General features: G+C 36.3%; 1 protein-coding gene across 5 annotated transcripts in view; it reads right to left on the bottom strand.

Annotated features, from left to right (window-relative positions):
- Nucleotides 1-13,959, bottom strand: part of COL12A1 (collagen type XII alpha 1 chain) — a 98,103-nt gene that overhangs the window by 78,597 nt on the left and 5,547 nt on the right. For 4 of the 5 annotated variants that reach the window (XM_084514906.1, XM_084514909.1, XM_084514908.1 and 1 more), the window contains exons 3-11: nt 8,319-8,435; nt 7,455-7,598; nt 6,029-6,085; nt 5,025-5,288; nt 4,753-4,917; nt 4,119-4,292; nt 3,010-3,300; nt 2,183-2,785; nt 359-631 (exon numbers count right to left, since the gene is read on the bottom strand). The exons of the other annotated variant lie outside the window; for it this stretch is intronic. In XM_084514906.1, coding sequence (XP_084371032.1) covers nt 359-631; nt 2,183-2,785; nt 3,010-3,300; nt 4,119-4,292; nt 4,753-4,917; nt 5,025-5,288; nt 6,029-6,085; nt 7,455-7,598; nt 8,319-8,435 — 2,088 coding nt within the window. The remainder of the gene's footprint in view (nt 1-358; nt 632-2,182; nt 2,786-3,009; nt 3,301-4,118; nt 4,293-4,752; nt 4,918-5,024; nt 5,289-6,028; nt 6,086-7,454; nt 7,599-8,318; nt 8,436-13,959) is intronic. 5 annotated transcript variants of the gene reach the window in all.

Below are 13,959 nucleotides of genomic sequence, written 5' to 3'. Positions count from 1 at the left end.
ACAGCAAATTACATAGGTACGTTCTTGCCTTTAAATGTTTTGAAGTCAACATCCATTCCTGCATCACAGTCTGATGCCAGGGAATTTATTATTTGCAGCACAACGTTTCATTCATAAAAAGATCAATGCAGAAAAACACAGCACCATAAAATCCAATCTTTACAATTTAATATTGGTCTATTATTGGAATTTTATATCTTTAGAAAATGCATTAAGACAATAATATTTATTCTCATCGCATGTAGTAGTACAGCTTCTCAGTCTCAGATGGCTGTTCCACATAGACCGGTTCCCTCAATGAAGTAAATTCTTATTTGAACACATGGCTTTTTTGTATCTGAGAATAATGGAAGCCTACCTTCTAAGGTGGTTTCCTCTCCATCCAAAGGAGGCCCATCACCGTCTTCATATTCAGCTATCACACTGACAGCATAAGTAGTCTCAGGTAGCAAGTTGGTGAGAACTGAGCTAGTACTTGAAGCTGGTACCGAAACAATGAATTCATCTCCACCGACTGCTACTTTATATTTAATGAGATAGGACAAAACCTCAGATCCAGCTGGAGACCAGCTCACTTTGAAACTGCCAGATGTTACATCAGAAAAGACCATATTCTTTGCAGGTATGTAAGCTGTATGGAAATAAAAAATGTACAGATAAGACATACTTTCTGGATTTTTTTTTTTAACACAAAATCTCTAAAATCAGTAAAAAACATCCCTCAATTACTCAGTTTATTCTAATTGACAATGTATTTTGCCATATGTGCAACAGTTCTTGTTTTCCATACTTGTTTATGGCTATCAAATTTCATGAAGATGATATCTAGGTTGTCTCAAATGATGTGAAAATGAGTAGAAGCACCAACTCAGCAATTTCTAGGTCAAATGAGAGCAATTCATCTAAAAAAAAAAGTACTTATGAAAACTTAAGTTAGAATCTGGTAATCAAGTTGGGTTCTCTCTTTTGCATGTCTCATGAACAGCAATAACATTTTGCCCTCAATGGAAACTAAGAATCCTTGTTGTTTTTGTTTTTTTCAGATCAAGATTAGAAATAGGACAAAATAAATCCCAGTATTTTTTCAGGAGTGGAATCAAAAGGGAAACAAGGAACTTGACATGAGGCACAAACACAAACCTGACATCCTGGGCTTGTTTTGGCTGGCCTAGTCAGCCTAACAGTGGGGATGTTAAGACTGCTTGAGCCCTCTAAAACAAAAGCTGCTTTGCTGGTTTGTTCCTCAAAGCTATCCTGAAACAAAAGGCTTATTTTTAAAGAGAGTGGGGTTTTCATTACTGGGGACTATTCAACATTAGTGTTCTAATAAACATAGGTAGAGACACTGAGGGTGCAACTAATCCCAACTTTAGCTGACCAAAAGTTAGCCATTTAAAATTTTTTTAAATTGCAAACATTAACCAAATTCACCAAATTCAGATACATGGGAAGATTTTCATATCCTATTTTATTTAAGGCTGTATAGTCAGAATGAGCTGAATATGACCTAGCATTAATTGTCTTATGTCCTGTCTAAGCCCATCTCTACAGCTGGGGAAGACAGAAGGCCAGTTTCAGAGGGACATGCATTTTACCATAAAAATTAATTGAATCACCTTCTCAAGGTGCCTGTATTGCTTCATTGCCTTTAAAATTCTAAAATGTGAGCTTAGATTAGCTACCTCATTTTGGACAGCTAAAGAATAGACCTAGGAAGTAATGTTTTACTCAGGATGTAATTGAACCTCCTTTACTACAGTGTAAAAGCAGAGTACATCCACTGAGGTCATTCCAGATCAACACACACTAATAAGTTTCTAGGTACCTAGGGAGGGAGGAAAAAAATAATTCTCCAATATTTTTTTTCATCTCTATTTCTTCATTATTTTCCACCCAATTGCTTTCAATATGCTTGAAAATAATAACCAAATCCCTGGCTATTAAAATTATCATTTGTATATGGTCAATGTCATCATCAATTCTTGTATGTATCTACAACAATAAAACATTGGGTCACTTTTTTTTTTTTTTTTCATTGCATTTTATATACTTATCCAAGTTATCACAGAATCACAGAATCACAGAATTTCTAGGTTGGAAGAGACCTCAAGATCATCGAGTCCAACCTCTGACCTAACACAAACAGTCCCCACTAAACCATATCCCAATAGTAGTTACTTACATTTTTTCCTTATAGCAGCAAGTTCCTGCTCAATCCGTAGGCAGACAGACTGTGTAAGCTCAAATGATATTCTTTGGAAAGCATCAAAATCTTCCACTGTGTAAACATGGGTTTCAGCAGGAGGTGATGCAATTGCTTCTAATTCTGTACGTACTGCATCCTTCACACCAACTGCAAAGATTTCTACGTCTGCATCCCTCAGCTTTATTGCTGGTTCTTTAAAAGCATCTGATGATTTTCCATCAGTAATAAGAATCATGACTCTTGGCACATTTGGTCTTGATCCTTTGCTGGTAACAAATACTTTTTCCCTCACATATGTCATCGCTTTGCCTGTGTTAGTAGATCCACCTCTGTAGGGGAAGGTGTTAATAGCCTGAATTATATCTTCCACTCGGTTGTATCTGTTCAAAGAAAACTCCATATGGGGGTCTCTGCTGTACTGGACAAGACTTATTTGTACTTTTCGAGGCGATATCTCAAAGCTTTTAACTAACACTTCCAAAAAGGCTCTTACTTTAACAAAATTGGCGATACCAATACTGTAGGAGCCATCCACTAAAAACACAACATCAGCTTTTACATCCACACCACGTGAGCATTCTGTAAAGAAAAAGAATCACCACTATAAACAGGTATTCAACAGCCACAGCATTTCAATTGCATCTGCAGCTCATGCATTATATCCCATTTTTTATGATAGAAATAAACCATTCCAAGTAAAACTCTTTCTTATAAACAACAAAGATATGATACTAAAGCAAGCATCAGAGATTCAAACAACAAAAATCTACTGTGTGAAAATAACACAGTAGTTCCTAACTCACCCACTTGAACTTTTACTTGTTGTGTTTTTTCCATTATAGTTATTGGCTCACTGGGGGTCAGTCCTTTCATTGCAAAAACATTAATTTGATACTCTGTGTCTGGAGAGAGATCTTTAACATTCAGAGCAGTAGTCTGAGGACCCACATTCAGTGCATGTTGTTTTGCGCCTGCTATCATTGGAATAAACTGTACCCGGTAGCCAGTTATTTGACTTGTGGATGGATCCCAAGTGATCCTAACAGATTTTGAGGAGATCTGAGCAGCTACCAGATTTGAAGGAGGCTCCACCGCTGAAATAAATTGAAAGCAAACCCAAAATATTAGTTACAATTATAAGCAGGTTTCTATGCACATTTTTATTTCTGAAATAAATGTAGTCATTTTTGCTTAATCTTTACTAAAAATCACATCTTTTTTTTAGCATAAATAAACACAACAGAATTACAGAAAAGTCCACATCAGTAAGAGGTAAGAAATATAAGCAATGCATCTGTAGTGCCCCAAGTGTAGTAGCAGTTCCAGGAGAACTGCTGTCTTGCTTTAATCCTGTTTCAATCAGAATTGAAAGCTACATCCACAGGAAAATACTACAGGAGTTGAACAAATACAGACCTGAGCAGAGCACTAAGAAAGCTGAGTCATCCTACTGCCATTTTGGGCAAAGAATAGCTATTTACTCAGAATCTTACAGAGCCAGAAAGTTACAATGATACAGTTTGATGTCCGCGTTGTGTTTTTTTACAGCATTCTCCAGTTTTCATTCCTTGTTTTTTAACCTATTACACATTCTGCCCCTTCACCAAGCAGATTTTTCCCTTTGGTACATTTTTCCACAGAAATTAAGCCAGTGTCCAAACTGGCTGTATGAGACTCCGATAACTGAACAGCATTGTGTTGCCCTTGAAACTATGGAATAATGGAGCTATTCCAAATCTACTGTCACATGTTCTGTCCTCCTGCCTTTTAATGCACAAAGCTGAAACCTGTTTTCCAGACTTGCAAAGGATCAGACCTCAGAAACAAATCAAAAAGGAAGTAGGGCTAGGCCCCTTAAACATGCATAAGAATAAACTGATACCAATAAATGCATTTATATAAAGTATCTCACCTTCTTCTCCACTAACCAATTCACCCAGCTGTTCATCAACACCAGAGCACACCTGCAAGATGATTTCATTTTGTATATCTACAATTCCATCAAAATTAGCCACATTGAAGACGTGTTTCAGTGAAGGCTGAGATGCAATTAGCTTGAGTTCTTTTGCATCTGCTGCTTTGATTCCTAGAAGACACAATAGTCAGGACCATAAGAGGCCATTAAATACCATAAGAGGCCATTAAATACAGCCATCTACAAATGTACTAATAAAGTATCAGAATACCCTGGGAGTAAAGCTGAGTTTAACTCAGTTCTGTCTTCTGTCATTATCAATAACAAAACTACTAAATAAGTTAATGCAATGAAGCAATATACTCCATTTTCAACATGAGAAAATAATGTGATACTTTCAGTAAGGCTAAGGGTCATTGGCATTTGCAAACCCTCTTAGTCATCAGATTGAGTTCCTATCAATTAATACAACTATTATGTTCCACTCTGGAGGTTACAAACAGCACATTTCAAGGCACACAGATGTGGAAACAGTGGTATAGCAAAACTTTAAACCCAGAATTTGTAAAACATGTCCCTTACTGCTTTAGAAATGCTAATCACTTAAACATTAAAAAAAAACTCAACATACCCAAAGAAAAGACTTCAACTCCTATGTTGCGAAGCTCTCTTGCAGGAATTTCAACTTCATCTTGAGCTTTTCCATCCGTAATGACAATTGCTACTTTGGGAAAGCCTTTTCTTGCTCCAGCAGACTCAGTGAAGATGTTTTTAACCAAGTAATCAATAGCCTCACCTGAAAACAACACAAGTTGTGCTCTTATTATGCGCAAATGAATCAGGATTTAAAGCAAATTTCTCATAAAAAGTAAAATGCTTCATAAACACTTGAGAAATCTGTACCTGTCATTGTGTTGCCACCTTTGTAAGGTATCCTTTTAATTGCATCAATAAGATCACTTCTTCTGAAATACTGATTTAAATTGAATTCTGTTCTTGTATCTGAACTGTACTGAACAACTCCAACTCTTGTCTTTTCTTCCCCAATGTCAAAAGCTGATATGAGGGCAACCATGAAGTCCAGAATATATCTGAAGTTATTTCTCCCTACACTCCATGAACCATCTACCAGGAAAACTAAATCTGTTGTTGCACTTATGGAGCATCCTGGAACACACACACAAACAAACAAACAAACAAACGAACAAAACAAAACAAAAAAAAAAGGAGGCAACAAAAAACTTTGTCAGCAGATGAACAGTTTCATTCTTACAAATCAGTGAGAAATGTCTGACAGAAACTTAGTAGATAAAAGTCAAAATCAACAGATATTGAATAGACTCATATTCTTATCTGGAATATCTTATTTGAGGAAGCGTTATTCACCTAGGTGAACACAGATAAGAGCCTTTTAGCTGCCATTACCAAAAGGGAACTGTTACTTACAAATTCAGTTTTGAGACACCTCTCATTCTATTCCACAAGATCTGTTTTCCTACAGCAGATGACAACTCAGATATAAAACTTTTTGAAATAGTTTGATGTTATGGGAACATATACATTTGTTACCACTTCTGTTTTTCATCTTTATCTCCCCATAGTAATTGCAGTTTCTTCTGCAATTCCCTTGTATCCATAAGATGATGACCTTTATTGATAGGACTAAGACACTTCTGGATTTCCTTAATTAGTTGTATGAAATTTTAGGTTTCAGAACCAACTCTGCGGGTCATCCTTTCAGTGTAGCTACAAATTCCTTCCATCTTCCAAAGTTTTCTTAAGTCTGGACAACTTTAAAAGTTAACTTTATTGTTAACAAAGGTAAGCAGCTTAACTTTATAGGGCCCTTGATCCAGATCTAAATTATCTCTAAAACATCAGATAAACTGAAAGAAAAAACATCTTACTTTGTAATTGAGTCTCAACCTTCTTTTCTTCTGGTATCCCTGGACCACCTGTCTGAACTGCACAAAGCACAACATAGGCAGAATTAATGGAGGAAATTAGGATAATTTTTTAACATCAAAGAAAAGTGTGTAAAGAATTAGGGACACAAATCTGACAAGCCTCAGAACATGAATACATGAATACAAGTTATGAATACATCCCCTGTAATTGTAAAATTGATGACATAGCATTCAGGGCAACACAAAATACAGAAACTAGAATAACTGGGAATCCTCTGTACAAGTACATCTCTAGGTAATAGATGAAATACCCCTCTCTAACACATTGGGAAACTCATCATAAGTAATTTTCCTGTGGTTGTTTGTATAGTCTGAGACGTGAAAAAATGTGTCATAAAATACAGTCTGCTGTGTTTAATTCACAGTTATTAAATATAAATGATTAAAAAAATCTTCACAGAAATCCAGTCCAATTAATTTCTTAACTGAGGTCAATGACAGTCTTCCCTTTGAATGCAGATGCAGTTGATAGGAAGTAGGTCTATGTCAGCTAAACATAGCTTTGCAGTAGTCTTCTGCAAAGACCTCTGTATGAGTTGTATACCCATGCTACATGCTACTCTCCTCTTATCTCTGCTCTTGCAATAAATTACGCTCAATAAAAAAAAAAAAAAAAAAAAAAAAAATCAGTTGAAGAACTGGAACAAAGCAAAAAAAAGCCTAAAAAAGCCCTGGCAGCCAAGAGAGCAAACCACATTTTGGGATGCATTGAATTCAGCGTAGCCAGCCAGTCAAAAGAAGTAATTCTCCTGCTGTATTTAACATTGCTGCAACTTTACCTTGAATACCTGTGCAGATCAGGGCTTCACAATGTAAAAGGGCTGTTAAGATATTTGAAAGCATCCAGAGGATGGCCACAAAGCTGGAAAAAGGGCTAGAAGGACCTATGAGGAGAGGCTGAGGACACTTGGATTGACTAGCCTGGAGAAAATAAGGCTGAGAGGCAACCTCATTGCTCTCTGCAATCTCCTGAGGAGGGGAGTGGAGAGGGAGGTGCCAGTCTCCACTTCTTGGTAACCAATGACAGGACACATGGGAATGGCACAAAGCTGTGCTGGGGTGGTTTGGACTGGACGTTATGAATAGATTCATCACCATGAAGGTGGTCAAGCAGGTTTCCTAGAGAGATGATTAATGCCCCATGCCTGTCAACGTTCAAGAGACATTTGGATAATGACCTCAGTAATATGCTTTAACTTTTGGTTAGTCTTGAAGTGGTCAGGTGATTTGGACTACATGATCTATGCAGGTCCCTTCCAAATGAACTATTCTATTCTATTCTATTCTATTCTATTCTATTCTATTCTATTCTATTCTATTCTATTCTATTCTATTCTATTCTATTCTCTCTGTTACATGTACTTACTTGTCAGTTGGCCAAAAACAGGTAGACTCTCCTCCCTCTCATCATATGAAGCTATTGATACAACATACTCTATATCAGGTATAAGATCTGATAAGACAGTTTGGGTAGTGCTAGGTGAAAGAGTAAATTCTTTAGTTGGTCCATCTGCAATAAATATATAAAATGGTTAATGCGGTACTTAAATCCAGTAATATCAATGACAAGTTGATCATAAAACAACCAAAAAATGCAACAAAGAATAATATAGCTAAATATCAAGTGACAATTTTAGAATGATATGATTTTTTTTCCTGAAATATTTTGAAACATGAAACTTCTATGTAACCTGTTTCAGTACTGAAAAAATTACAGCAGTATTTAATAAATTTCAGGAAATTTGAAACTTAAAATGCACATACCAAATGTACTATAATTTAACAAATCATGATCCAGTTCTGGTCTAGTATCAGATTTACACTGATTATTTCTCAAAGCTATATAAAATAATGGATGTCTTACACTACCATTATTATGTCCATGTTATGGAAGTTAGATGACATCACTTCATCACTACCTGACATATGCAATATCTCCCTTGGGAGAAGTACTTGTAAGAAGTACAATGCAATTTCCTAACTTTAAGGTAAAAGCACAGAAGAGCAGAGTGAGGATTTTACCTTCTTGTTCCTTGCCAAGGAAAAGAAAACAAAGCTTACTATCTGCAGTTCCCAAAAGGTAAATGCTGAGGTAAAAAAAAAAAATTCTAACTTGGGACAGTCATAAACTTCAGAAAGATGTCAATAGCGGTTCTCATACCTAACTAGATACAAGTAAAAATGAACCCAACTTTTACAAAACTAAGTAACAAAATTTTATAGAACTCACCGTTTGTAGGAACAACAGTTATCCTGTAACCCACTATTTCATCTGGTGGCCTTTTCCATGACATTTGAACATTATGTTCATCTATAATTGTAAAATTCAAGTCTGACGGTGGATTAACTGCAAAAGATTTATACCAGGTGGATGTTTAAAAGTTTGAACAAGCTTTGGCAAATGAATAAATAAAATAATGTTGAGCAAAGCTTACTAAACTTGTCTTTGCATAAATTTGTTTCCAACAAATATAAAGAGATATGTTGTTGGAAAAAGAGTAAAATAAAAGCCGACAAAATATGACAAAACATCAAAGAGTATACGCATTACAGAGGACAGCACAGAACATATGTTTCTTGAGTTGCCAAGACATTCAAGAATGGCCAGCAAAATCAAGCACAATAGAAAACACATTTGGATACATGTACAATGAGTTCACAGATAATCACCACATATGCAAACATTTCACATAACAATTAAAGGAAATTTTTGTACATGCTGGGTGCAATGTCAAGCATGCCAAATCACAACCTGCTTACAATACCATGAGATCATTTAGAACATTGAGGACACAGCACTCTTCTTAATTAGACATCAAAGAATTGATCAGCTTTTGAGTGTAGTCTCTGCACAGCCATATTTCTTATCAATTTCACTGATTCTAGAAACTTGGCAGAGAAAAAATATATATATTTTAAGAATACGGGGAAAGATTGGGCATTTAATGTTCAGTAAAACAATTTCTGTTAGGGTCTAGATAGGAATATACATGTAAAATGTATATCAGTAATAATGATAGACTGATGTATCATTTTATTTCAAAATAAGGAAAGCTCCACCCCTTGGTTCCTAGGAGCCACTAAAGAGACATACTTTGCATATGGCTGCAAAGAATGGAGGAATTAAGGGGTGAATATATGGGGTTAGTAATAGTTGGAATTTGCTGAAATATTTGAGCTGATGTGAAAGCTCACAAAAAATAAGGTTCTACCTGTTTACACCAGATTGCTGTACAAATTCAAAGGTGTAAACTGATGTTTTCATGTTCCCTTTGCAGCAGGTGTACCCATACTAGTAGTGGCATTTTGACACAAAATGCCAGTATGGTTCCATACATCACAATGGTTAATTATGAAAAGACAACATCAAAGTATACTTGTGGACATTTATTTTACAGAATCTATAGAAAACAGCAAAGAGGGTACCAGTGATCTGAACAAATGACTGCAAATAAAACTTATAGGAGCTGATGACAGAAGTAACTGAACAGTACAGGAAGAAATAGTTTACATACGCTATTTTGCAGCATCATGCATATGTAAATGAAATGTTGATTATTATTTTTTTAGCTTCCCACAATGGACAAAAGCCTCCATGTACAAGGTTCATTACACAAAGACGTTTCATAAATATTTTATAATGATATTCTCTTTGTAAATTTGTCATGCTTATTCATGCAATATTTTACTGACTCACTGTCAGTGCATGGTAGGTGTATTATATATTATTGTTTAAATAGGTCTACAAAGTAAGATTAGATTCAGCCATACTTTCCTTTACTTCTGCAGACCATTTTGCAGGCATACTTAATAGACAGACCTTTCACGCTTTCATGGGAGATCTCCATCATAACTCAAATAAGACTTTTGTTTTGGTTTTGAGCATAATTTAAAGAGCAGATCAAGAAATAAATGCTAGAACATATAAAACTTATGAAAAGACACTGTCCAATTGCAATAAGTAACATTGAACTCCAAAAATGGAAACAAGTTTTGTAGGAGGTTTTGGTTTTATTTCTTTTAATTTACTGTCATTTCCAACCATAGGATAATATGGCTTTGAAATACTGATACAGTAGTATTGAAGTAATTGTTATTTTTCCTATTGTCCATACACAGGCAGTGAGATTAGACTATTAACCTGCATGCACATTTTATTCATCATTCAGTTTATGAGTATCACAATGCTAGAGACAGCGGGGTAGTTACTTAGTATCAAAATCATGCAACACATGTTAATAGTAAAATACATTTAGGTAATAAGAATATCATTATAAAATATTGTTTCAGTAGCAATGGCTCAGGACAAATTTAATGCAAAGGCAGAGACAACTGACCTGAGCATGCTTTTAAAAAAATTCAGTACATGGAAAAAATAGCGCCACCAACCTTGCAAGTAAATTGGCATGTTGCAGCAGAGACTTTAGGCTTTAACTGCTGAAGGACAGCAGCAGCCCAACTTGTTGATATCCAAATGACCGGATTCCAGATAAACTGAAAAACTGACTGTGAGGAAAAGTCTTGAACATTTTAAAGGATTTTAATCTGCTTTATGAAAATTCAGATGTGGATCTCGACAGTTAAAAAGAGTAATACATTGATACATAATGAACGTATCCATTCACCCAGGTATTCACAGTCTTTTAGAACAATGGTGTCGCAGAGGACCTCAGAAAGTCCCCTTGCCCATCCCATGGTCAAGACAAAATCAGCTATCCCATGTCACTCCTGACATGGTTGCTCAGATCATTCTTAAAGACCTCCAACATGGGCGAAACTATTGGATTCCTTCAGAAATTCTCCAGTGCCTCGCTCCCCTTATCACCAACACCTAAGCCCAGTCTTTGTTGCTGTAGTTTAAATCCATTCATTCTCAGCAGATGGCCTGTGATGGGCCATCAAACTAAAGCACTGAGTGTTTCTCCCATGGAAATGTGAAAAGGAACTCTGCTTGAGTGAAGAAATGCAAATTTGGATCCAGTGTCATCAAAATGTCTTCTGAGTGGCTCATGAGCTTTTGGTACTCCAAGAGAACCTCCAAAACATCCACCAGCCTGCATGTGGAGCAAATCTCACCCATGTGAAACTGGCTGCAGGACCAAGACCAAACCATGGTCATGTGACTGAGAGAAGCAAGGTGATCAGAAGTACAGCAAAATATTTAGATGATAAAAACCTTATCACCACCATCAAGAGGGCAACTGGTACTCCACCAGTTCTCCAAGAAATTCTTCTTCCAGAACGGAACTCACCACTGGAAAAACAAGACAGCTGCAGTATGTAATCAGACCAGACCTGGTTCTGGTGGGAGTTTGTCCCATTGCAGGGACAAACCTTAAAACTCCACTCAACAGAGGCTAAGCTTTATTCAAGCAAGCAGTTTTGATGTAAGACTATTTGCCTAAGTGAAGCTGCACATCCGCGTCCAGTGCCATGACAGTGCTGATCAGTCTGGCCCCGTGAGTATCAAAATCCAGGACAAACCTCTCATTGACTCGTCAAGGTACAGGATCATGATTGTAATGTGATGATACTTCAGTGTTCCCTTCATACATACAAATGTATGGCTCCCCTACAGGTTTCCATTGTCATGAAAATTTAACTTGCTGTATAATGTCAATTTTTAATGTTTACACTGTGTTAATTTCCACCACTCTTAAAGCTATGATAGTTTCCTCCATTGTATATCCTGCTTTATGCACCACAAAAGAAAACAATAACAATATTTCATATTTCATAGACATATTTCATTCACTCTTTGTATTATATGCATATGTAATAACAGTATATTTTCATAAACAAAAAATATACAGCAAAGAATCTTTCAAATGTTATGTATGTCCTATGTTAGCTTGTATTACTTAACAGGTAATACAAACCAAATGTGTAAAAGTCTACAGCTTTTTAGAGATAAGACAATGTGACTGCTAGAGGATCCCAATGAATATCTTAACAAGTTAGATGAAAAATATAATCAGCAGATCAAGCAATTTAAATCCCGAACCAGTCTTAAAAGTAATATAATTTGGAAGTAGCTGCACTCCACAGTCCTTATGTGAAACAAATTTGTAATTGCATCACTGGAAAAGACTAACACTAATTAGTAAAATAAGATGTTAGCCCATGTTAAAATAGTACACAGGCCATGGTAGCTGAACAATAAGGCCATTTGCTCACACTGAGATAAGCCCCACCAAGTCTGGAAGAGGCCAAAACTCCTGATCTACTTTTTTCTTCCTATATTGGAGTGACACAGTTAACTAGATCACCAACCCAGACAAGCTCCTCTGAAGTCAATCTTGCCAGTCTGAGTGGGAGAAGGAATGACCTCTGGCCTAGCAATGTAGCAAAGAACAGCTTCTCAGCCTTGCTAGATATTCATTGCCAACAACACAGAAACATTGTCATCTGTACGGCTTCATTTCTTTTTATTTTATATGTATATGCAAAGTTTCTTCAAAATACGAGATATGTAGCTCACATAAGTGTATTTTGAAAGAAAAACAGCTAAATGTGTATACTTACATATATGAAGATGTATGCCACTAAGCATAGTTGCATATTTACATACGTACTCTGCATGCATGAATATTGACCAAATTCTAGGCATGTTTGTGCATATATATTTGCGTGCATGTGTGTATGTACATAGACATACACATACACTTTGCTTCTAATTCTAATTAGAATTAGGAAAAACAGGTAGTTACAGTCACCATCATGTATATACAAAGTGCACTTTCATGCTTCAGTCTACATGGTTCTGTCTTTAGGAATTCAAAAATCAACAGCTAATTTATCAAAAGATAGAAAACAGACATCAAAAGATAATAAACTAATGGTCCCACCAACCAGTTCCAAAGCTAATTAGGTGGATAACCTTCAAAGTTTCAACTATCCTGGGTTGTCTCTAAACCATTCCATGAAAAACTTTCTGATCCTCTGTACATAATGTGCTGCAATTATTTGTCACTTACTGTATTGAATGTCCTGGAGACAGATTCTTCACTTCACAAACCTTATCCTACACTACGTCCCATGCTTGGCTCAGTGATTCCCTCCTTCTCTATACCCTAGCAAACAGACTTTTCTAGGTCTGAACCAATTCCTGAAACATTTAAAAGTCAGAGCCACCACATGCTCAATGAGGTCACACAGAACCAATGATTTCTTTGTTACTTTTTTGGGCCTTTGAAAATCCCTTGATTTTAGCAAATGTCACACACTACACGAGCCACAACATGATAACAGCACTACCTTGAGATTATAACAAACAGGTTATTCGCGTACTTCTCTACTTGGCTTAACCATAACTAAAATTAAAATAATGAAAACATTCTCTTCTAGCAGAAGGACACAGATTTCCCCCTGGCTGCATGTGATCACAGATGGAAAAAAATACTATGACAGAAAAAAATCTCGACACAAGGACATACGCCAAACGCACTGCAGTATTGCAGTGCTGGACCAAAAGGGCAAGAAACAACTTAAATAAAGCATAAAATACAGCATCGTACACGAGAAGTTTAAGGCCAGAGAGAGACATCAGAAGGACTGCAAATTAAAACAAGTACAACTTCATTGTAAAAGAAATGCACAGAAAAACAGAGCTTGAAAAGAGATTTGCTTTCTTGTCCAGGATAAATAAGCAACTTCCCCAGTAAAATGCTGTGAATGTATTCAGACTATAAGTTGATTTTACCCCCTCCACTGCCACAGTAAATGTCCAAACAGAAACCCCTGCTTTGCTGTATCTCTATAGAAAAGCTCTAACACCATTACTGCACTTCACTGCTGTGCCAACAGCAACAGAGCACTGCTCTCACGAAGGACTTGGAGAGCAGCTGTGATGCTGATGAAGAACCAGTTGC

The sequence above is a fragment of the Aythya ferina genome (genome assembly GCF_964211825.1).
Source record: "Aythya ferina genome assembly, chromosome: 3".
NCBI lineage: Eukaryota > Metazoa > Chordata > Aves > Anseriformes > Anatidae > Aythya > Aythya ferina.
This window is presented reverse-complemented; position numbering and strand designations above follow the sequence as displayed.